Source organism: Xenopus tropicalis, chromosome 1 (genome assembly GCF_000004195.4).
Source record: "Xenopus tropicalis strain Nigerian chromosome 1, UCB_Xtro_10.0, whole genome shotgun sequence".
In the NCBI taxonomy this organism is placed as follows: domain Eukaryota; kingdom Metazoa; phylum Chordata; class Amphibia; order Anura; family Pipidae; genus Xenopus; species Xenopus tropicalis.
Window position 1 is genome coordinate 75090150 of NC_030677.2, and position 24597 is coordinate 75114746.

At 36.9% G+C, this 24597-nt stretch overlaps 1 protein-coding gene across 2 annotated transcripts in view; it reads left to right on the plus strand.

The window, feature by feature from the left end:
* Window positions 1-24597, plus strand: part of stpg2 (sperm-tail PG-rich repeat containing 2) — a 288336-nt gene that overhangs the window by 5169 nt on the left and 258570 nt on the right. For both annotated transcript variants that reach the window (XM_031903151.1, XM_002936738.5), the window contains exons 3-5: window positions 374-483; window positions 3423-3575; window positions 8074-8238. In XM_031903151.1, the coding sequence (XP_031759011.1) occupies window positions 374-483; window positions 3423-3575; window positions 8074-8238 (428 nt within the window). The remainder of the gene's footprint in view (window positions 1-373; window positions 484-3422; window positions 3576-8073; window positions 8239-24597) is intronic.

Consider the following 24597-nt stretch of genomic DNA (forward strand, 5'->3'; position numbering starts at 1 on the left):
CTTTTTTTTCATTACTTTTTTTGTGCAGCCAGCAGATACAAAAACCAACTTGTAGCCCTCCAGCCCTGTAGGCCTCCAGCTGATGCTGAACTCCAAGCATCCTACAACAGATTGACCATGAGTTTAGAGAATACTTCATATGGAAGAGAGGCACTAGAGAGTAGCAATGGCTACTTGGTTTAGGCAACAGAAAGGTCAAGATTACCTCTGTGCACAGTAGCCCTTACTTCCCTTTCATACTGTATAGTTTCTTTAGGCTGTCCAGTTATTATAAGCATACAGGTCAGATGCTCTCTTCAAGTAAGCACTGTGTGATTAGCAGCAAAATTGGAATCTGTGTGTGATGTCTAATATTGTCCTATTTTACTAATAGGAGGAAATGCTCCATTCTTGTCAATGACAGAGAGGGATAGTTCATTTGATGTCCTGAACACAGTCTGTGTTGCTCCTGGCCCAGGACAATATAATATTTTGGAAATAAAGGTAAAGTTAGCTTTTTAATGTAAACATTTGTCAGTTCAATTAAACAGTATAATTAAACTGAAATATTTTATTTTGAACAATATTTCAGTGTTCATATTATGAGCAAGTTGCATTGTGGCTTTGAAATAAATGTGTAAACAACCAGATATCTTTCTAGGGCCAAAGGTAAAGGCTTCTTTTCACTAGTTCTCCGTATTTTAACCCTAACTCCAAATGTACACATTGAATAAAACTGACCGTAGTGCATTGTGTCAGTATGGAGGGACTTGTTCCCTGGTAATTTTTCTTTGCTTTAAACTTTTTTGAGTTTTTATCATTGTTGACGCTGGTTTTTGCATGTCAATTTGCAAAAGTTGTGATTATCGTGCGACAAGTCAAAATAGTTGTGCTTTTTGTGACTTTTCTGCATTTTTCCCGCATGAGCTTTATCACTTTGGATTTTTTGATAAATATCTGACATTTGTGGAAACGAGCTTATTCGCGCTTCCTAAAAAAATAAAAGAGTATAAATTCGTGTTTTAGTAAATCTGCCCCTAAGTTCCACCAGACCTGCCAACTCACTAGTATTCTTCTTGATTCACCCTAAATTAAACCCCCTTACCCAGTCACCTGCAGTAAAAGTCCCTTTACCATTGTCAGTAAAATGCACCTAAATCCTAATTTACCCACTATAATGAAATTACCACCCCAAACCATCAGGCACAATGGAGCAGGTAGCTTAGTTGCAGAGTAAAGAGATATTGGGCAGGTGATGCCAAGATGTTCACTTCAGATCCAGTTTGGCAGATCCAGTTTTGGCTCCAACTCTGTATAAATGCGTTAGCATATAAAAATAAAGGATTTAATAAATATACAGTGGTGTGAAAAACTATTTGCCCCCTTCCTGATTTCTTATTCTTTTGCATGTTTGTCACACTTAAATGTTTCTGATCATCAAAAACCGTTAACTATTAGTCAAAGATAACACAAGTAAACACAAAATGCAGTTTTTAAATGAGGGTTTTTATTATTTAGGGAGAAAAAAAATCCAAACCTACATGGCCCTGTGTGAAAAAGTAATTGCCCCCTGAACCTAATAACTGGTTGGGCCACCCTTAGCAGCAATAACTGCAATCAAGCGTTTGCGATAACTTGCAACGAGTCTTTTACAGCGCTCTGGAGGAATTTTGGCCCACTCATCTTTGCAGAATTGTTGTAATTCAGCTTTATTTGAGGGTTTTCTAGCATGAACCGCCTTTTTAAGGTTATGCCACAACATCTCAATAGGATTCAGGTCAGGACTTTGACTAGGCCACTCCAAAGTCTTCATTTTGTTTTTCTTTAGCCATTCAGAGGTGGATTTGCTGCTGTGTTTTGGGTCATTGTCCTGCTGCAGCACCCAAGATCGCTTCAGCTTGAGTTGACGAACAGATGGCCGGACATTCTCCTTCAGGATTTTTTGGTAGACAGTAGAATTCATGGTTCCATCTATCACAGCAAGCCTTCCAGGTCCTGAAGCAGCAAAACAACCCCAGACCATCACACTACCGCCACCATATTTTACTGTTGGTATGATGTTCTTTTTCTGAAATGCTGTGTTACTTTTACGCCAGATGTAACGGGACACGCACCTTCCAAAAAGTTCAACTTTTGTCTCGTCGGTCCACAAGATATTTTCCCAAAAGTCTTGGCAATCATTGAGATGTTTTTTAGCAAAATTGAGACGAGCCATAATGTTCTTTTTGCTTAAAAGTGGTTTGCGCCTTGGAAATCTGCCATGCAGGCCGTTTTTGCCCAGTCTCTTTCTTATGGTGGAGTCGTGAACACTGACCTTAATTGAGGCAAGTGAGGCCTGCAGTTCTTTAGATGTTGTCCTGGGGTCTTTTGTGGCCTCTCGGATGAGTTGTCTCTGCGCTCTTGGGGTAATTTTGGTCGGCCGGCCACTCCTGGGAAGGTTCACCACTGTTCCATGTTTTTGCCATTTGTAGATAATGGCTCTCACTGTGGTTCGCTGGAGTCCCAAAGCTTTAGAAATGGCTTTATAACCTTTACCAGACTGATAGATCTCAATTACTTTTGTTCTCATTTGTTCCTGAATTTCTTTGGATCTTGGCATGATGTCTAGCTTTTGAGGTGCTTTTGGTCTACTTCTCTGTGTCAGGTAGCTCCTATTTAAGTGATTTCTTGATTGAAACAGGTGTGGCAGTAATCAGGCCTGGGGGTGACTACAGAAATTGATATTGAAATTGAAAATTGAAATTGATAAACCACAGTTAAGTTATTTTTTAACAAGGGGGGCAATCACTTTTTCACACAGGGCCATGTAGATTTGGAGTTTTTTTTCTCCCTTAATAATGTAAACCTTCATTTAAAAACTGCATTTTGTGTTCAATTATGTTATCTTTGACTAATAGTTAACGGTTTTTGATGATCAGAAACATTTAAGTGTGACAAACATGCAAAAGAATAAGAAATCAGGAAGGGGGCAAATAGTTTTTCACACCACTGTATTTGAAGGCCTGTTTTATAAAATAAGCAAATGCATTACATTCACTTCATATTGCTTGACTGTAATTGGAAATATACTACATAGTTGTTAAAGTTCCAGTAGCAGCAAAAAATAAAATATTATTTTAAATTACATTCTAGCTGTTTTGATTTTGTACAAGAATGTTTTTTTTTCCAAACAGAAGTTCCACTTTTATTGCATTGTGCCTGTTTGTTGAATATTAAAAAGACTAAATAACCATCACATGTAAACTCATACTGGGGAATTTTTGTTTTTATGTGCTACTGGCCCTTTAATATTGCATTTTTATATCTCCAGTGCACTGATGCTTTGCAATAGGATGGTTGGTCTGCTTGCTGCACCTTCATGGATGTAATTGGACACATTCACTGATTCATTTGTGTATATATATTTGTGTTAATCATATTCATATCTTTCATAAACATTTTAGGAGAGGGTGAAAGGAGGACAGACTATTCAGAACAAAGAAAAGCGCTTTAATGAGTCTACCTCTTCAGTGCCTGGACCAGGAGCTTATGACTTGCATGTTGGCATGGATTTAAATGGGCTGGAGAAGAGAGCCTTCAATTTAAAGCAGCAAAAAGTAATGACAATGTTTAACATTAAAAATAATGTGAATTTGTCTTATATGAAATAATAACATAACAAGTACTAACATTTACTCAAAAGATAATCACATTGATAATCACATCTACCAGTAGGTTAGACCTCCCCATAGAATAAGCAATGTCTTCTTATTTGACTATTGTATGACTGACTATTCACCATTCACCATTGTGGCCTTTCTCTACCAGACATGCAGTGTGCTACTTCATGTCACAGGGCACTCGATGCAAAACAAGCACAACATAATCTGTGCAGAGGTGCTGTGCCATAGTAGGATATGGAGGACTGCAGCTGTTAAACCTGAAGGGTACAGTTCTGATCTGCTACTGATTTGTGCCGCAATCCAGTCCTCAAGTTACTCTATTAATGTATCTCAACTTTTAAATAATAGCCTAGACTCATCTTGCCACCAGTTAGGAAAAGTGTTTATAGATGAGAACAATACTACCGACAAAGATGTACAATTTGGCTACAGTTAACTTGATCAAAACACAGTAAATATTTGTTGACCTTCAGTCCCTGTTAACACAGTTAATATTTCATGTTGTCTTTCCTTTTCCATTGGTTTCCTGTTCCATCTATAGTATAATATACTGCAGAGTAGCAAGGCTGCTGGTTAGCCTGTATCTCAGTTTCACCTGGACTAAAAGGATATATTGTCTTACCCTGACAATTACGAATGAGCAGAATTACTATAATGAGTAGCAACCAGGCAGTGGTTTGAATGAGAGGCTGGAATATGAATAGGAGAGGGAATTACCAGAAATTTAAGGAATAAAAAGTAACAATAATAAAATCCTACGCTTACAGAGCAACAGTTTTTGGCTGCCCCGGGGTCAGTGTCCCTCTTTTGACAGCTGTAAAGTTGTAGAAAAAGAAGGGAATAATTCAAAAACTAGAAAAATAGATAAAGAAGACCAACTGCACCGTTGCTAGGAATAGTACATTCTTTAACATACATAGGGGCACATTTACAAAAGCACGAACGCTCGAGCGTTCATGCGAACGCGGCGAGCGTATTTTTGTCGATTTATTCGGGCGTCCGCATGACTTTTTCGTACACCGCACGACTTTTTCGTACGCCACACGACTTTTTCGGACGTTTGCACGAAAAAATCGGAAAGGTTTTACCTCTGGTTTTACCACTTTCGGATCGCCAATACGATATTTTCTTAAGCATTTTCGTGATATTTTGTCCCATTCGTGATTCGGATTCGTGGATTAGTAAATGTGTTCTTTCTTAAATGTTTCTTTGCAAACTGTTTAATTTTTAACTTTAATTCTATCACATTACGGGCAATATAAGAAAATTCACACTTTTTTCAGGCCTTTATCAGTATTGATATCATAAAGGTAATTTATCAAAGCAGTGATGCATCTAAATTAGCAGCGGCTTAACTTGAGGGGGGCCCAGCATGACCAGTCCCTCCTAGTCTCTCCTCCCTGGCCCTTTTGGGCCACACTTCCAGGCTCAACCACGTTGCTGTATTTAAAGGTAGGAGATTGGCTGGGGAGGGGGGGGGGGCAATGTAGGGCATACCCCGTGGGCAGACCCCCTGTTGCCCGGGCCCCCCAGTGACAGCGGGGTCTGCTGTATATGTAGTTATGCCACTGCAAATTAGTGATGCACTGAATCCATGATTTTTTCCAAAATATTTGGCTGAATGCCAAACATTAATCAAATTAATTAAAAAAATGACCAATGCTTTAGTCACATAACCTGCAAACCTGCATTTGGTTTGGCTGATGTGGCTGAATTGAAATCTTGAAAGAAAGTGAATTTTTCAAGACGAAATCCAGGATATAGTTCATCCCTAATGCAAAGCACATAATCTGGTGCAATTTACCATGTTTTACTGACAAATTGCAGCGGTATGGAATAATTATCATGAAGCAAAAAACTGCATGCAATGCAATGTGATTTAGTTGTTTTAGTCAATACAAATAAATGGATGCCCTGCACCCTCTGCAAGTCCAACCTAAATAAGCACTAAAAGGTTTGCTTTCACGGCCCCTTAGTACACATCTGCTTTCAGCAGTGGCAGCTGTAAATTACCCTTAATGAATCTATTTCTTGGTTCTACAGTCATTGATACTAGTTGCCAACTAAATTTTTAAATCGAGGTTGGAGAGAGATGAATGGTACTGTATGTTAAAAAAATAAATGCAAATGATGTTTATTGTAGCTATATTATTGACATTTAATAAAACCGTATGTTAGGATGGCACGCCAAAAATGAATGTTCAGCAATTAAAACATAACTGTTACTTTCCAATTTTCAACATATAGTCGCTCTTAATTGAAATATTCTCACCACTCTATAATATTGTATAATATTGCTTCTTACCTAAATTTCAAGAGCTGGAGAAAACCTGTGCCAGTTATAAACACTGTTACCTTTGTAGCACCTGCAGTCTATGTGGTCTTCTCCCCCAAAACATATTACTAGTTCATTATTTCAATTAAAACTGTTTCAAACCAGGGATATTCTAATGGTTCAAATGAATTGGAATACAACCCCAATACGGAGACTATTTCCTTCTATTAACTTTGATGAAATTCTGCATTTTGCTATCAAGAAACTGCTGAAAAAATTGTAAACATTTTCACCATGATAAAAAGTCACCATAAAAAAACACCCATAGACTCCCAATATATTTTGCATGGGAGAAGTAGCCACAATAAAAAAGTCACTGTGGGAAAATGCCCGTTTCGCAGATTCGCTAATCACTTCTCGGCGTTCCAGGAATGGTTTGTGAAAATTGCAGTTCAATGTAGACTGCAGTTGATACAAATATAAAAGCGCTTATCTCTGGAGCGCCCTCCTCTGTCCAGACTTCCCAGATGAGGTGTTATGGGGTAAAATAAAATAAAATAATAATTAAAAAAAAAATATATATATATATAGCGTAATACAGTAATATGATATTAATAATCACCCCTCTAAACGTGTTTGTATCTAAAACAAATCTAGTGAACACCGCTACTGAATTTACTTCACTTTTCTGTGAAAACACATGAATACAATCCACCGCAAATTGTTTAAAGTTCGTGTCTATTTAAATAAGTGAATTTCCGTATTTCACACTCTTCTGTGACTTCCTTTTATCCTTAACCAATTGTGCATATACTTACAGACCAACACTATGGTCTTGTAACAAATTCCCTCGTGGTTGAACTATAACTCTTTTTCCACTTTCTCCTGCTGCTGGACAAATATACAACGGACATGTGTAAAATCCTAAAACTTTATTCTAAAACATATTAAAAGTTTAAACTCACAAACACCATATATTTATTTATGGCGTTTGTGAGTTTAAACTTTTAAACTCATAACTGGGAGTTATAGTTCAACCACGAGGGAATTTGTTACAAGCTCCAAGACCATAGTGTTGGTCTGTAAGTACTGTATATGCACAATTGGTTAAGGATAAAAGGAAGTCACGGAAGAGTGTGAAATACGGAAGTTCACTTATTTAAATAGACACGAACTTTAAACAATTTGCGGTGGATTGTATTCATGTGTTTTCACAGAAAAGTTAAGTAAATTCAGTAGCGGTGTTCACTAGATTTGTTTTAGATACAAACACGTTTAGAGGGGTGATTATTGATATCATATTACTGTATTACGCTATATTTTTTTTTTTTTTTTTATTATTTTATTTTATTTTATTTTACCCCCTATTTTATTTTACCTCATCTGGTAAGTCTGGACAGAGGAGGGCGCTCCAGAGTTAAGTATTTTTTTGTTTAAACCGAAGCACAAGGTATCTGGAGTGGGTTATACATTTCATTCACACTGAAAAATTGTTTTGTTTCATAAAAGCACTTATAATTGCACAGGATTTCTTAAGCTCTTGATGAATGATATAGGGTACCAACCATGATCTAGATAACAAGCAATATTATAGAATCAGGTAAGGGTGGTGATAACGGTTTTGAATAAAAAGTGTCTACATGTTTCAAAAATAAAAATTATGTTTTAATCACTGCATATTAATTTTTGGTGTGCCATACTAATGTGTGCTCTTTTTGTGTTCTATTTATTGTTGTGCAATGAGCACCCTTCAGAGTCTCTGCCATTGTGAAAAATAAGCTGTGCCAGGTTATCCACTACCAGTTACATTTATTGTACAGGTATAGGACCCGTTATCCACGGGTATTCCGGATAAGGGGTCTTTCTGTAATTTGGATCTCCATACCTTAAGTCTACTAAAAAATCAATAAAACATTAATTAACCCAAATAGGATTGTTTTGCATCCAATAAGGATTAATTATATGTTAGTTAGGATCAATTACAAGGTACTGTTTTATTACTACAGAGAAAAAGGAAGGCTTTCCGTAATTCAGAGCTTTCTGGATAACGGGTTTCTGGATAAGGGGTCCGATACCTGTATTCCCTGCAGTTGACAGCATGTTAAAAGTTAGTTTTTATTTGACTTTCCCTTAAAAATATCACTATTGCTTGTGCAGGTGATTCAAAACCATGTTAAAAAGCAGCATGAACAATGTATTCCGTCAATTCCTATACCTGGGAAAGCCTTTGGGTATGAAGAGACTGCAGATGGTTTTCTTGTCAAGCAACTTCCACCTGAAAGAGACGATACTTTGGGGCCTGCCTACTATCAACCTATTCATGTAAGTTTGGTTTGTTGTGGCTCATTGTTTTTTACCTTGTATGTATTGCATTTTTCAACCTATTTTTCAGTGTAGATTGTAAGTACTGAAATTTCTTACAAATAAAGTTGTTTAAAGGGATACTCTCATGATTTTTATGGTGTACCTTTTGTTTCTTAATTACACTGTTTACATAGCAAATAATTCACTCTACCATTTAAAATGCTATTCTTGAACCTACAAATGTATTTTTTTTAGTTGTAATATTGGTGTGTAGGCAGCCGTCTCAGTGCATTGTGCCTGATTCTGAGCTTTCAGAAAGAGCCAGCGCTACACATTAGAACTGCTTTCAGGTAGCCTATTGTTTCTCCTACTCCCATGTAACTCGAGGAGTCCCAAGCAGGACTTGGATTGCTTACTATTGAGTGCTATTCTCATATCTATTGGGAGCTGCTATCTTGCTACCTTCCCATTGGTCTGCTGATCAGCTGCTGGTAGGGGGGTGATATCACTTCAGCTTGCAGCTCAGCAGTAAAGTGTGACTGAAGTTTATCAGAGCACAGGTCACATGGCTGGGGCACCCTGGGAAATTAAAAATATGGCTAGCCCCATGTGAAATTTTAAAATTAAGTATAAAAAAAATCTGTTTGTGTTTTTGAAAAACATATTTCAATGCAGGATTCTGCTGGAGAAGCTCTATTAACTGATATGCTTTGAAAAAAAAAATACAGTATTCCTTTAAATCATATTCTGAGAGGTAAAATGCAGACAGTATCACTTTAAACACTGCCATTATCTGGCAGACAAAACAGACCATTGACCTAAAGATTTTAACCCACTAACGCTCTAAAGCCTTTGTTCAAAATCTAATTAATGATGCAATGCTTATTGTTAATTAACATAGAAATATCAGTGTGCAGTTTTGCCCTGCCAGTGTTATTGTTGATCAAACATTGGGGGGCTAACATAGTGATGTTTAGATGTCTGCTGCTACTGCCTCCAGCAATAGTCATGGGAAAGATAAAAAGATCTATGTGTAGGCAGAGCAGTCAGGAATCTTGTTAGTTTTTCTTGACCTTGGCCCTGGGAAGCTGGGGAAAATGTTTAATTGAACAGAATTATTGTTTCCAGAGTAGATTTCCCATCAGGTCTAAACTCTTGATAATATATTTGGGTATTTCAGCAATCTTTTGTTGGAGAAACACATAAAATGCTCCCTTAAACAGCAAACATTCAGAGTGTATTGTGCAGTTGCAGTTTCTTTTTTGCTTATGAATTTTGTATGATATTACCTCTATTCTAAACCCAATACGGCAACAAGATTTCTCCTATGGAATTTGTGGAAAATGAAAGCTCACATGGCCAAACTGCCAGTGTTCCTAGTTGTATTATACTGTTTTCTTTAACCAGCTGTCCAGTGATCTGCTTCTTTGTTAGAGCTATGTTCCCGAGCCTCTCCCTTGTGAATGTGACTTGCTTGGAGCAGGCAGACACAACAAAGGCATCGAGTACAGGGATTTCTGTTAAGCAGGTGTAATCCAACTGTGCTGCTTTATCTGCTCATAGACTTTGTACAAGATTAATGACACGTTTAGGCACAGTATTCACAGTCACACATTCATATATGGAAAAAATACATTCTAGATTGAAACATACAGAAAGCATTGTTTTTTACATCTGCCCTTTGATATTAATTTTTTTTCAAGTTAAAATTGCTTTGTATTCATCCCATGTGTTCTTCAGTCATCCTTGAGTTAGACCCCACAACATCTGCAGTTAGTCTGTTCCATGTGTTTATTCCCACTTATATAAAAGTGTTTGCTTATGTCCCCTTTTAGTTTTCCCTTCACTATTTTTATGTTGTGTCCCCATTTTCTAGTTATGATCCACTGCTGAAAAAGTATTCTCTCCTGAACTCTTCTATTTCCCCTGATTTTATTTAATTGTATTTAAATGTGTATTTAATCACCTCCTGCCAAATAATAAGGTAAACTTAGTTCTGCCCAGGAAGATACCAAAATCAATCTAGTTACTATGTACCAGTATTCAAAGAAGTCATATGTGATTAAATTAGGAGCAGTTTGATCTGTGCTCATGTACAGTATGTACAGATATATAATTTCACTGCAAGGCAGAACAGTCATTTGTTACAGGCTTGTTTTGCTAAATTGGAAATGTCACCATGTGAAATAGTTTACAGCTAAAAAAGTTGTGCAAAAAAAATGGTGTATTTCTTACATACCATGTAACACTAATCAGTGTATTTACAGTATAAAAGTGTATATTTTTTAATGCTAAGAAAATGTTATTATTTTAGACCATGTGTGATATTACACAGCATAGTGTGGATTTAATGTGGCCATGTTTGGTATACTTCAACTCCTTATGTTTATACACTACTAAAAATATGCCCCACAGCGTATAAAAATGTGGATCACACACTTTTCAGGCAGGGTTTATAACTGGCCCAGAAAAGTTACATTACACGATCTGTTACACCAAAACTAGCCATGCTCCTATAATTATTTGTGTGATGTTCTAGGATTTCCTTGAACCTGCTTACAAGCTATGTGCCTGCAGGGGGCAGCAAAGCCCCTTGAATAAACAATCGTGTCCGTTATTTACTGGGGTGTGTAAACAAGATATTGGCTATGAAATAAATACACCAATTGCCTTTTGACTATTATTTTTTTTAAGTTTTATATTTTACATTATAAAGCATATTTATAAATGAGTGTAAAAAAACTGCAATTTAATACCGCAGTAAGCTCTGTAAAATAACAGGGAATTATTGTTATTGATTTTATAGCACCAACACATTCCACTGTACTTTACTTAGATTATACATCATTATACATCAGATTATACATCAGTCCCTGTGCCAGTGAAGCTTACAATCTAAGGTCCCTATCACATTTACACATATGGGCAATTAGTTATATAGTTGTGGTATATGTGTAGCCGAGTGTAAAATTCTGGCATAAAAAAAGAGCTGTTAAGCAGACTAAAAAAGATTGTTAGTCATTTTCCAGTGATTTTTATACTGCTTTTCAGACAAATTTTTACAACAGAATTGATTTAAATGGTTTAGCTAATAAAGGAGAACTAAAGCTTTATTAAAGAAGTTGGGCAGAAGTGGTTTACATTACGGTTTGGTGTTTTGTACCAGCCTAAGACAACCAAAGCCCTTTAACAGTGAAGATCTGGGCTTCCTAGCTGCCCCCAGTAGAGTAACAGTAGTTACTGAAGTAACTACAATCAGTAGTTTGCAAACAGTTAAAACCCATACTAGCCAGTGGTTTGGGGTTCCAAGGTTGAGCCCACACCTCTAAATCCTGGGGTCAGGATCCATAGGGGCTGATTTATTATTGTTTGATCCTGAGGGCTCACACAATTGGTTAGTTTAAGGAATACAGACATCAGTTAATAGAGTTTCTTCAGCAGAATCCTGCATTGAAATCCCCTTTCAAAAATTTTTACATGGGGCTAGCCATATTTTTTATTTCCCAGGGTGCCACAGCTGTGTGGTCTGTGCTCTGATAAACTTCAGTCACACTTTACTGCTGAGCTGGAGTTGGAGTGATATCACCCCCTCCCAGCAGCCAATGAGCAGAACAATGGGAAGGGAGCAAGATAGCAGCTCCCAGAGTAGCACTCAATAGTAAGAAATCCAAGTTCAGCTTGGGACTCCTTCAGTTACATGGGAGTAGGAGAAACAATAGGTTACGTGAAGGCAGTTGTAATGTGTAGCGCTGGCTGAGCTCAGACTCAGGCAAAATGCACTGAGATGGCTGCCTACACACCAATATTACAGCTAAAAAAATACATTTGTTGGTTCAAGAATACAATTTTAAAAGTTAATTATTTGATATACCATAAAAATCATGACAGTCTACCACAAAAAGTATACCATAAAAATCACAACAGTATCCCTTTAAAGGAGAAGGAAACGGTGTAAAGTGCGACCCCCTAAACAGAAAGGCCTCATGTCCCTGTAGCAGATCGCTTACTTTTTTTTCCTGGATATCCTGTATATTGCCTGCAGTCTCTGATTTTCCAAAACGCTATATTTCTTCTATTGCGGCCGCCATGTTGGATATTAAAATTATTCCAACATGGCCCCGCGTAAGTTACTGCGAATGCATGAACCTTCTCCCTCCCCTAGACGCGAGCGCGACCTACTCTACCCGAGCCGCTCCTGCTTTGTGAAATGGAAAGCGTGCACACAGTGTATGTTAAATGTGCATGCGCTTCCTGTGTAGCTTGTCGTAGTGTCTGTGCAGGAGCAATGCATTCTGGGAATCTTCTTTACACAGCTCAGCGTTTTTTCTTCCTGTTTGGCTTCAGATCTTCTGAACGATTGAAATATGGGGAGACTTAAGGGCACTATTGAGACAACTGAAGGTATGCCTGCAGCTTGAGATTAACTTTTTATTAGCCTTTCCTTCTCCTTTAAAGCATGCATGAGTTCCTAAACCTACTGATATTATTAACTGGCTACAAAATCTTTTAGTAAGATTGGAATGTGCAGCCATTTAGGCCCAAAATATATCTGAATCGGTGTTCTACTGGCTGCACATGACTTTTTTTTGTTAATGTTTGCTTTCCAGTAAACATTTACACATTTTTTGCACTGAATCCAGGATTTGGTTCTAGATTTGCCAAAGATTCATCCTTTTTATCAGGATTCGGATGGGAATCCTTAAAATCACTGAGTTTTTGCCTCATAAACACAGAAGTTGACATTTTTCTTTTTAAAATATTCTCTTTAACCCTTCCATAGCCTAATTTTCATATGCAAATTAGGATTTGGATTCGGTTTGGTGTTTGGCTGAATCTTTCATAAAGGATTTGGGGTTTGGCCAAATCCCAAAATAGTGGATTTGGTGCATCCCTACTTTACAGCTGTATGATTGTCTACATGGGCATAAGGGCCTCAGTACAATTGACTGATTTTTGTTTGCATCAAAGCTGACAAGTCAAAACCAACTAATTGGTTGGCCTGGATTTGCATGGTCTCCCACCATGAGAGCTGATCCTCTAAAGGGGCTGTCTGCTACATCAGCAAAACATGGCTGTCCTCAAACTTAAGTAAACATGGCTATACTCAAACTTAAGTAAACATGGCTATACTCAAACTTAAGTAATATGTGACACATTATCATGCAGATCGATTGCTAAAACACCCCTTAACTTCCAGCTGAATTGGGAAAGCATAGATGTACAACAGATCTTCAACAACAGATCCTACTAAGTAATGATCCCTGATCATATAACTTAGTGTACAATGTCTAAGTCCATGAAATGGCTGAGTTATATGATTTCTGGTTAGATTAGTAATAGTAAAATATTCAATTAAACATTAAATTAACGTATAGGTTTGTCCCAGCATGTACATGAGAAAGTCTTTTTCGTAATGATCGGTATTTTGCGACTTTTTCGCGAATTGTTGCAAATTTTTCGAGCGCTCAATACGAAAAAGTCGCGACAATTCGCAAAAGTCGTAATGGCTATGCAAAAGTCGCGACAATTCACGAAAGTCATAATGGCTATGCAAAAGTCGCGACAATTCACGAAAGTCATAATGGCTATGCAAAAGTCGTGACAATTCACGAAAGTCATAATCGCTATGCAAAAGTCGCGACAATTCACGAAAGTCATAATGAAAAAGTCTACAAAGTCTACAAAAAACATCTTAACATGGAATAAACTCAGGAGGATATTTTTGCCGCCAATATGGATTCATGCGGGTTAGTTAGAAAAAAGCAAATAATAAAAAAATGTATTTGCTTAAAATGGAGTATATGGGAGATGGCTTTATATACAGTTGTATACAGTATATACAATCTTGCAGCAGTGTAAGCAATAATCTTCCTTCCAGACAAGATTTGAGTTGGTCACATACATTTCAGTACCTTTGTTTACCATTTTAGCTGTGAAGCACATCTATTTATTTTTAATTTTGCAGCAATTCAGGAATAAACTAAAAGCCCCAACATCAGACCATGCCAATAAACTAATAAATAAAAGTTAAAAACAGGGAATTACCTATTAACTTTCTCATTTTCCTCATGGTCTCTGTGGCACGTGCGCTGTTGTTATAAGGAGAAATCTCTAGAATGTGCAATTACCAGGTTAGGAACCAATCACCATAGTGATCAGCTCCAAAATAACACTTATGTGACACTTAGACAGCCTTGGCCAGATGGGTCTCTCTCTGTACTAACATACTGATATGTACAACACCAGGTTTTCTCATCTCATAAATTAATTCAATGGGCCCGGACAGGCTTGCTGCACCTGTAATACATGGATCAAATCATAATACAAATTTATAGAATCAATAGCTGTATATACTGCAATAAGCAATATAACAGAGCCTATTTGCATAAGCAATTTATAGTGCAACTCTCAGCAAGCAGCATATATTGTATTAAAGGAGACATTTCACTGTTGTTCACAGTGTTTGGTCAATAATTCTTTTTGACAAATAAGTTTTTCTGATATTGTTTTGGGATATAAAGGTTTTAACAAGAATTGTGACTTACTGACTATTGCTGGAATAGTCAGAGCAGGAAAAGTCAGTGACAGCATGAGTGTGTGGGTGCAGCCAATAAAAAAAGTTAGGGTGAGCAGTTCATAAATAAATCATTAAATATGTAAATGACTAAGAAATAATTATGCATATTATTTAAGGGAGGGGATTTATTACAATTTGGATTTTCATGGCATATTTTTTACAAACCATGACTAAACTAGGGTTGCTACCTGTCCAGTTTTGACCCGGACTGCCTGGTTTTCGGAAGGGCTGCCCAGGTCAAAACCTCCTCAGTAACTTCTGGCTTAGTAACATTGACGTGGTGATCGAGCAATTGCCGATCGTGCATCATAACCCCGCCCTAATGATGTCATGGCCCCGCCTCCTATCACCCTTTGACCTCACGCCCCCGCCTCCTCCTGCCCCAGGGATGTCACCCCCCGCCTAGGTGGCAAACCCAAGACTAAACTCATTTCAAAGAATGAGAAAATACGGTTACTTTTTCGTATAGTCACACAATACGGAATGTCAAAAAACCTGAAAAACCTCTAAACCCACAAAATAAAGAAAGATCCAGTTTGTAAGCTCTACGGGGCAGGAACATCTATCCTCTTGTCTCTTTGATTCTTAACTTATTGCAACTGTACCTTGTATTTATTTGTATTTACTGTTATACTTTTTATTTATCTATTATTATTTTATTAACACCCTGATGTATTAATCTATTCTACTGTACTCCATACATAAGTAGCGCTTTATAAATAAACACATACATACTTACATACAGTTGTAAAAGGGACATCTGCCATCACATTCTTCATGATCTCAACAGGTTTTAGCTGGTGTATTTTTGCAGGTTTTTGGCTACAACATGATCTCGACAGGTTTTAGCTAGTGTATTTTTGCAGGTTTTTGGCTACAACAAAATAAACTGAAAGAATCAAGGAACAGTAAATGCCCCTTAAAAAATCTCCAGCATGCAGTCTGTTTTTATGCTTCTATATCTCAAACCTTAAAGGGGAATTGTTGCTATTAAAAAAAATACGTTAAACAGTTGTGGATTTTTGATAAAATTTTTTAATTATTTTCCTTTATTTAACTATATTCACCTTCCTTTATTTTACTATATTCACCTTGGATAATATTAATTGCATGTGCCTCAGAAGGAACTCTAGGTAATATCTTTTCACCATATCTCTGTATGATGCTAGTTTCTATTTGATGTATGAGTTTTGGTTTGAAACATTCATCACAGACCTGAGTGGCCTGCCTCCTTGAATTTTTGATGCCTTAGAGGAACAATGTATTTTTTATTCAAACCTACTAAAGCATGGAATAGCATTTTCACCCAATTAATTTATTTCTTGAAGAGTTTGCAGTCATATTTTATTTTTTGTGTTGAATTAAAAAATAGTATATTTGTGGGGATCTATAGCATTTAAACAACATAAATGATAAGGCACTCGTGAACTCAAAGAAGCTAATGTATTATCAGGCTGCACAATGGGACATGTTGCAACATGATAACTACAAGTTTTTTACAACATTTGACTTACTAAACCATGCACTAAGGGGACAAAGGGTTAGTAAGTTCTTTGATTAGAAAGCCTTTTCAAAGGGTACTATAAATATTACCTTTTAAGTGGCCTTATGAGATATACTGGCTGTTGCATGGCCATCAGTGCTGACCTTGCCTTTGCCAGCCCATGGATGATTACACATCATCTTACATGATCTAACATAGCTCTGGTAAGGCCTCACCTTGAGTATGCAGTGCAGTTTTAGGCTTCAGTCCTTAAGAAGGATATTAATAAGATGGAGAGATGAGCAACTAAACTGGTTAAAGGGATGGAAGATTAAAACTGTGAGGTTAGATTGTCAAGGTGTTTGTTGTTTTCTCTGGAGCAATAGGGCATGATTATTCTTAAGTATATTAGAGGGATAGAGCTTTCATTTAAAGCAGGATAGATGGTTTCTTATGGTGAGCGGTTGTACAGTGCCCTGCCGAGTGAGGTTGAGATGGCAGTTTCCATTAATGCCTTTAAGGATGATTTCCTGAACAAGCAAAGGTTATTGTGAGACTAAACTGTACAATTAGTATATGTCTGTGAAGATTCTCAATCATTCAGGTCATGATAATATCTAGTAGAATTAAGTCTAAACCAACTAGACTTCACTTTGAAGAAGCTGCTCGGATGAGTGGTGGAACATTTTCAAGAAAACTCAGCAAGTATAGTTGCTCTAGACTTAATTCTACTAGATACTGTATACAATTAGTATGGGTATTTGTATATTGTCACAATCTCCCTAAGGAGACGTTGTGGGGTACCTGGAAGGTGGGAGCCTAAAGACTAGGTAACTCAGAGTGTAACCATACACCATGGAACTGATGTCAGATTCCATGATGATCAATGAAAGAAAACTTTAATAAACCTAGTAAAGTGAAACCAAGTAATAGTGCACACTATGGATATACAGACTTGAACAGTTGAAAACAGCAGGCAGACATACAATCCAGAATCATGTCAAAAGTCAGTGTGGCAGCAACAAACAGCTTAAGAAACTCAATGACCAAGCAATGTGCAATGGTCAGGGACAGGCTTATAAAGGGTCATGATTGCAAGATGGGAAACACATGAGGATAACAAGGTGGGTGGAGGAAAGGGAGCAGACAGAAAACTCCAGAAGAATGACAAGAGAATTGGTCGAAACCATCCCAAAACGCCTCCAATGGCTCAGGAGGTAAATGCATGCTGCCAGAAACACATCAACCAGTGTTTGCATCCTGGCTGGTCCTGACATACAGTATATATAATTATACTGTATATGTGAGTGTATAGATAGGTCAGTCTGAGTGTGTATTTATGAGCACTGAGTTTCATTTGAAGGGGTTGAACTTAATGGCCTTTTTTCAACCCATCTTAATTATGTAACTATGAATACCATGCCAGAGAAATCATTGAGGATGCAAGACTGACCATGTTGTGGCTATTTTCTAATGTCAACCAGCAACTCAGTTACTTTTAACAAAGAAACTTAGTCAACAATCAAATACACATTTTGTTTATATCCTGATATTTTGGGTTACCTAGGGGCTCATTTACTAAACAATTTTCAGATAAATTCATATTTTTCTAAATTATAGAATATTTTGGAATTTATGCAAAAATTTTGTTAAAATTCCACAAGTTTTTCGTGGTTTTCAGTAGATTTTCACAAAAAATCATATTTTGCACAAAGAATACGAAAGTGCTGGTAAAACTTTCATCAGGACTATATTTTCGCCAGGTTTGATCTGTCGAGTGCCACTGAGTCCTATGGAAGGCTTGCAAAACTAGCAATGGAAGGCTTCAAAGCCAAAACTGTTTTCCTGGTGTTTACAACATTTTTGGCACGAAAATTTAGTGACTTTTGGAACGCAATTGAGCACTGTCTAGACATTTTAGAACTGCAGAAATTATTGTGGTTACTTCAAATGTATACCATACGTATCAAGGCCAGAAAAAAAAATGCATTTTAGTAAATGTGCCCCCAAGTTAGATTTTCATTATAGTAAAAATGTATTTCTGATTAACTTCCCCTTTATCAGTTGTCTCTTATGTATTACAGAGACAATAAAGTAAAACTAATTTTAAACAATGCATACAACTCTTTAATCCTGGTTTAGTTCTGTTAAAAGAAATCAAGGAAAAAGCTTCTAACATTCTATTCCTGCAATCACCCAATCACTAAACCATATATTTAGGAGAGCACTCAGCAAAATGTGCAGATATTTGTCTTCAGAGTGCATTTTCTCAGTTGGAGATCCCTTACTGTGTGAGCTTGATGTTTACCGGAATAGAACAGAGACATGTCTGCTACCAATTTCATAAGATGTGTTTTTTTTCTTTTAAAAATAAAAACAAGTATCGGGGGGTCATACAAGAAGTATTTTTTCTGAATCTATATTTCTAATTCAGCATTTATAGTACTGTATATTGTGCAAACTAATGTAAGTCAAAGTGACTGAAATATGTAATAATGTTGATATGGTACCCGTGACTAAATACACAGCTTGGAGGCTTATTTGTTGCATATCATATAGGGATGCACCAAATTCACTATTTTGGGATTCGCTGAAGTCCTTCATGAAAGATTCGGCCAAATAATGAACCTAATCCAAATCCTAACTTGCATACACAAATAAAGTCCTGGAAGAGTTAAAGGGAACTGCGTGCATGTGACCTCATGATTTTAAGGATTCTGATTCTGTTTGGCCATGCACATGGATTCTGCCGAATCTGAATCCTGCCAAAAAAGGCAGAATCTTGTCTGAATCCTTAACCGAATCCTGGGTTTCGTGCAACCCTACATATCAATGATATGCCTTCTTTGTAATTGTGTTTTTGATGAGGACATATAGGCAAATATGATATTATGAAAGGGATTCAGTATCCATAGAAACCATAGAAAGCTTTTATAACATTTAGTTCCTTTTTCAGCTGATTATGCAAAGTATTAATGTAAAGGTTTTTTGAACCTTTAGTGGATTAAAAAAAATATACACAACTCTGGAAAATGGCTGGTTTTTATTTAATAAAAAAAGAAACGAAGATAAATCTTTTTAGAATTTGTACCACTTTATGTTTGCACAATTGCCATTTATACAAAGAAGATCAAAACAAAGCAGAAACTGTTTAGTAAAAGAAGGAAAAGCAAAAATCATACAAAAACCTGGTTACATTACTGTGCACACCCTTTAATAATAAAGCATGTGGCTGCATTCAGTCTCATCTCAAATAGTAGTTAGTGTACACCTGACATCAATTTAAGTGGTTTTGACTGAGCTCAGATCAGGTTTGGCTGTTCCTATAGGATAATTCCTCTTGGTCTCATACTCCAAAAACAATGCTGCACAAAAACTTCAAAAGGGATCTCATCATTGAAAGGGATTAGTCAGGACAGGGATACAAAAGAGTATGCAAATAATTAAACATTGAAGCACGGTGAAGACAGTTATCAAGTGGAGAAAATGTGTCTCAACAGTAACTGTACCAAAATCTGGATCAGACCCCTCCAAGATTGATGAGAAGGCAAAAAGTTGTATTCTTCATATGTCTGGGTTGTGGGGTAGGGTAGCAAGATAAAAGCCTTTACTCACAAAGAAAAACATCCAAGCCAGGCTATCCTTTGCAAATGTATACCCAGTCTTCCAATATATTATGAACTTATAAGACCAAAGTTGATCTATTTGGCCATCATTCCAAAAACTTTGTTTGTCACAAAGATAACACATCATCACAAGAACACCATACCCACAGTGAAGCATGATGGAGGCAGCATCATGCTTTGGGGCAGCTTTTCATCAGCTGGAACTGGTGTTTTAGTCAAAGTAGATGGAATCACGAATAGCTCCAAGTAACAGACACTAAACCTTCAAGCATCTGCTAGGAAGCTGAAAAGGTGCTGAAGAGGAAAAGTATACATATAAGTCACCAAAGCAATGGCTTCACCAAAGCAGGATCAATGTTCTGGAATGGCCCAGTTAGAGTCCAGACCTTAATCCGACTGAAAATAGTGGGGTGACCTGAAGAGAGCTGTACATAGTAGATGCCCTCGCAATCTGACAGATCTGGAAGTTTTTTGCAAGGAGGAATGGGCATTTAAAGAGTGTGCACACTAATGCAATCATTAATGAATGTTGTGTAATCAAAAATTGAAAAAAGCAGTGTATCTGATATTTTCTTTTATTGCAGAAGACTAATATGCAGGTCAGCCACTGCTATTAATTAACTATTTATAATCAGTGATTTGTTAATATACAGTTGGTGGACAGTAAATAAAAAACACAATATGAATTATGAGATTTAAATATAGTACTTTGTATGCATGACAGACCGAAACGTATCTAATTATTCTCTGAATTGCTGCTGCTTAAAATAAACTCTCAGTTCAGTGACTTGGAACATGGAGAAATAGCTGTCTCAGACTTTAGCCTTCAACTTATTTCCACTTTTTTATACTGAATCTTCTTGTGTTTGCTGAGTATACCAAAATGAAATATGTCTATTTGCCATTTATTTGAGCTTTTGAGTTCAAAGCAATTTATTTTACTTAGTGCATTTGTGATATTCCGGATTGTGATAAAGCTGTCTAGCAGCATGAGAAAATGCATACTTTTAAAATGCCGGAGTCTTACAGTTGCCAAACTGCATATTTACTATGTATTCTGATGCAAGAAATGAATGGCAATTTGTTATAAGAGGAAGAAAATGAGAAAAAACTTTTTTTTTTAAATTGTCAGTTAAACCGGATATACCGTACATATCTTTACTGGAATCCTGCTTTATCAAAAAAATATTAGTAGATAACTGAATACTGGATTGGCACTATTATCGGCAAATACATATAGCACAAAGACAGTGACACATTGGCAAAAAATACTATTGAAAGACAACACAAAAAGCAAACTTGTGGCTCTACAGTTTGTTGGGAACTCCTAACATTTCTACTATGGCTTCAGTTGCCAATAAATGCTAAGGTTGGTGCAGTTTACAATAAATGATGGTCCATATACATGACACCTGAGAACTATAACATGCAGATGAAGCACATTATTCAAAACTGTAACGTTCTACCTTTCTGGCATGTAAACCTATTTTATACCTTTTATACCATAAACCCAAGCTTGTATTTGATGACTGTAAATTTAAGTGTATGGTATGAACAGATATTTTTATCTAGCACAGCCCACTAAGAACTTACCATAGTGAAATAATATCACTGCAACATCGGAATGGGGTGTGTTGGGCCCACCGGGGCTGCTATCCGCAGTCAGGGGAGGTCAGTGGGAGTGTCAATGCTTCAGATCAGGTCTTGATTGGTGGTGCCCACTGGGTTTTTTCCTGGTGTCCCACTGGCCCAGTCCATCCCTGTATCACCAATAAGGTGTTGGACCTATCCTGTTTTCTACTGAGGTCTTTATTTACTTGTTTAATTTAGTTTTACTTATTAGCTTAGAAGGGTTTTTCAATTGCAATACAAAGCTTGAGAGAGATCACTTTTAACTATTGCATAAGGTTACAGACTCCTGACTACAATAATTTAATGTTAAAATGTTAAGGTTAAAAAAACCCTTATAAACTTCAACACCCAACATGTGACAAGCCACTTTTTGTACCTCAGTAAAATATAATGTGGCCTACAGTTTGTTGGGACACTAAAATGTTTTTTCCCAAATGTTTCAGTTCTCAGAAGCATGTAAAAATAAAAGAATAAGGTTCTAAAGTGTCAGAACCTTAATATGATCTTTTGTAGTGAGGTTTCTAGTAGGTTGATTGTCATTGAAGCTAAAAGTTGCAAGAATCCAGTCTAGACTTTTCTGCTCATTGATTAAGATCTCTTGTGGTGAAGTTGTCAGTGTCTGGGAAACAGAAAAGACATCTCTTTATATGTCACACAACTGCAAAAGGAATGCTCGATAGAAATATACATTATCAGCATTTCACAAGGTTTTTTGTGCTTATAACTGTTACACATAGACAGTCGTGGCAGTCCTGGATTGTTCAGTAAATCTAAACTTTTTAGAGAGCGCTGAAATACTTCATGAAAGTGCGGAGGGACTGTGGAGCTAGCTGGGCCTCAATTCCCTCCGGCACATGAAGGGTTAAGTTGGTAAGCCATTGGGCGGGAAAAGAATAGACCCCACACTCACCCCTCCCCCTGTTGCCTGTCAGCTCCTAGCGCAGCGTTGCATCCTCACCTCCTGCTACACACAGAGCGGCATCTCCCTCCCCCCCTCCCTGTTTAAGCGCATTTAGCTGGCGACCGGTAGGTCAGTAATTTCGCTCAACTTAAATTTATATGTTTTCTTTTCAGGTTCTGTTCATGCTTTAAAAAAAAAATTCTGAAAGTTACATATATTTGTATATGTCTGGTTTGTCACAGCATATGGCGGGTGATAGTCCTTGGTGATTTAATCTCTGGTTGTTTGATGGTTTCCACATGCCCACTGCGTTTGCAGTGGCTGGCATTCGTTATAAAACAGTCTTTAAGGTAAAGTTTGAAATACATGGCAAGGACTATTCTGATGTTGGATTCTTTAATAAAGCTGTGGCCGAACTCCACCCACCAAAACGGTGTCATTGTGTTTTTCTTATGTCAGCTGGGCTCATCGGGGAGGTTTGAAGGAAGGGAATAAGTCTCCACAGTCACATGGGTTATTTTAAAAGCTGTGGCTTTTCTCCATAATAAAAAGTAACCAAGATTGCTAATTATGTAAATGTACTGTGTTAATGTCTCAAATCTTTTATCTATACCTTTAGACTGACCAAACTGGGATATTAGTTTGACCGATTTGATCAAAATTGATATTTAAAGGAGAAGGAATGTGATTTGGGCATTTTACTGCCGATAGATTTGCCTCATTAGTTCCACCTTGAACGCTATATTTATTCTGCAGAAAGCTTTATCATACCTGAGAAAAGAGCCCCAGAAGCTCCCTCCATTTGTTTAAGATAGCAGCTGCCATTTTAGCTTGACCTTTGTAGCTTCCTGCTGCAGCTCTAGCCATTGGTAGCTTAGATCACACATTCCTAAGGGAGGGGAATGAAGGAATTTTCTGAGAGAGGGAGTCTGATACTGAAGAACATGTTTACAAAAAAGAAAATTCTGTGTTTCTTTTGATAGAGGACTCTGTAAGTGCTTATGGCTGTATTTACATAGACCTTTCTGATAAAGCTTACTTAGTTTTTACCTTTCCTTCTCCTTTAACATTCTATGAGTCTTCTGGGATTTAATACCTGAGACCAACAAAAGAATAGGCTATGGGCACTTGTACACCTAGGGGCCTATTTATTATGCTGTGTAAAATGAAATTCGGCAAAAAAAAAAAAAAATGGTGTAAAAAGCTGTGTATAATAAATGTTCGCCGCCGAATGCCAGATTTATTTTTAAAATTTGATTTAAAATAAGTTCTGGTGGAAGAAAAAATTTGTAACAAAAAATCAATTTTAAACTGTTTTTTACACAACGAAGCCTGTCGATGTGTGCCGAATTTTGACGCTGATTTGTACATAGTATAATAAATCTGACCCGTAATTTACAATATGCAATATGTACTGAAATTCAATCAAGTCCATTTTCTTGGATACACTACCACACTTTCCAAGATGACTGTGTGGCACAATCTCAGAAAATCCCTATTTAATTACATGGTAGTCTTTTGTGTGTGCTCAAATGGCAGTTTGAGCTAATGGTGCTAAAACATATGTTTTCAGGGAGCAACTGAAGGCTTCAAGTAATATATTCAGTATTTGTGTAAACAAAAATACACTTGCACATGTTAAAATAACACACAGAAACACTGGTCACCTAGCTCTTTTTCTGCCTAATGCCAGTACTTTCATTGCTCCTATTACTTGTAACTGAGGCCCAAGGTGCAGTGCACAGTTCTCCAGTGCACAAGGCAACCTGATACAAGCCCTATACTTTATACTTGATATTGACCTTGCCTAAAATACATTATTATTATTATTTCCTTTATGCACTGTACCTGTACATGTTCTTTTCATGCATATATAATTGCATGCAATTTGAAGCAACATAAGGAAATGCCAAGCTGTTTAACTTTCAGGTTAAATACGCAACCAAGACTCCTTTATGTATAATTAGAAAAAAGGCATAGATTCTAAATTTATTGTTTTATTGAGTATCTTTGTGTTTGAAAAAGGTTTGAATACATTAAGTCATTTTAAGAGAAATATCCAGAGTGAGCTATCTTTCTTTTAAGTGACTCTATAAAATCTTGCATTATGCATTTTATACTGCTTTATTCCTTTTCACTGGCAGTGTGGACAAACAGG